At 34.3% G+C, this 1,121-nt stretch overlaps 1 protein-coding gene across 1 annotated transcript in view; it reads right to left on the minus strand.

Moving 5' to 3' along the window:
- VWA8 (von Willebrand factor A domain containing 8) overlaps positions 1-1,121 on the minus strand; it is a gene marked incomplete at both ends in the record, with an annotated part of 95,036 nt that overhangs the window by 65,127 nt on the left and 28,788 nt on the right. Inside the window, one exon of the mRNA XM_010135978.1 lies at positions 525-730. Within this exon, the coding sequence (XP_010134280.1) occupies positions 525-730 (206 nt within the window). The remainder of the gene's footprint in view (positions 1-524; positions 731-1,121) is intronic.

The raw sequence follows: 1,121 nt of genomic DNA on the forward strand, positions 1-1,121 counted from the left end.
AAGAGTGTAGGATCCTAACTACCTGTTTGCTCAGTTGTTATCCATCTAAAATTTTCCTTAAAAAAATTCCATCAGTGATTTATTATGTTATGCAGGAAATGTTTTCCTCCAGGAAATTACTAAAACCAAAAATTTCATAGCAGCATAAAGCGAACAGTTGCACTGGCCTGCAAGTATTGTATGCTGAATATGAAATATGATAATGAAGACTAGTATAAATATTGCATAGTGTATTCACAGTATGAATGTCGTATTTTCTCACATCGTAGAAAAACAGACTATCAGGGGTTTTTTTATAGCCATAAATAAACACATGGAAAAAATATTTGCCTATGTAGGTCTGCAATCTTTACCCTTAGACTATTTAAACATCTGAATATGATGATTCCTTCAAAGTACAAAACTTTTCATAAGAATGAAATAAAAATGCATGAACAATAATGGCATTTTTTTCTAAAACCTTCAAGCATTTAAAAATTACTAGTGATGAACGCAAGTGTTCAATGAAGTCTGACGTACTGTACCTGTAAATGTTTTACAATATTCACAACTTCTCTAGTTGAATAGGGATAATTGATAATTCCTTGGTCAGCTAAACTCCTGAGTTCTCCAAAAGCAGCCACCAGTTTCTGAAGAGTTGGCTCTGGAACATCAGGACCATATTGTCTAAGCATAGCCAGTTCAGACTCTGGTTTGGGATTGTCAACAGCATGGCAACTAAAAATGTCCCCTAAAAAGAAAAAAGCACACTGTTAATTAGTTTATAAAGAGATAGCATCACAACAGCCCCTTTAAGTTTCATACACCTTAAATGGCAAATAAATGGCTCATGACGATGCTGAGTACCTGACAAAACAAGAAAAAAACTACTAAGGAAAACGTGAAGGACAACCTTGCTAAGAAGAACACCGAAATTCCCCAAAACATGGAGACTTTCCTGTCGTTTTAATGAAAGTGATCACAAAGGAGAAGTTAACTTCAAGAAGAAGCACAAATCAAATGAACACAGAAAAAAAGAAAAACAAAAAGGTTTAACAAAAGAATAGCAGGTTGAATTGGACTAATTTGTGAACACCTTCAAAACACTGCAGGATGCAGGGAATTATTGATATGCAGGAATG

The sequence above is a fragment of the Buceros rhinoceros genome, unplaced genomic scaffold (assembly GCF_000710305.1).
Source record: "Buceros rhinoceros silvestris isolate BGI_N320 unplaced genomic scaffold, ASM71030v1 scaffold14155, whole genome shotgun sequence".
In the NCBI taxonomy this organism is placed as follows: domain Eukaryota; kingdom Metazoa; phylum Chordata; class Aves; order Bucerotiformes; family Bucerotidae; genus Buceros; species Buceros rhinoceros.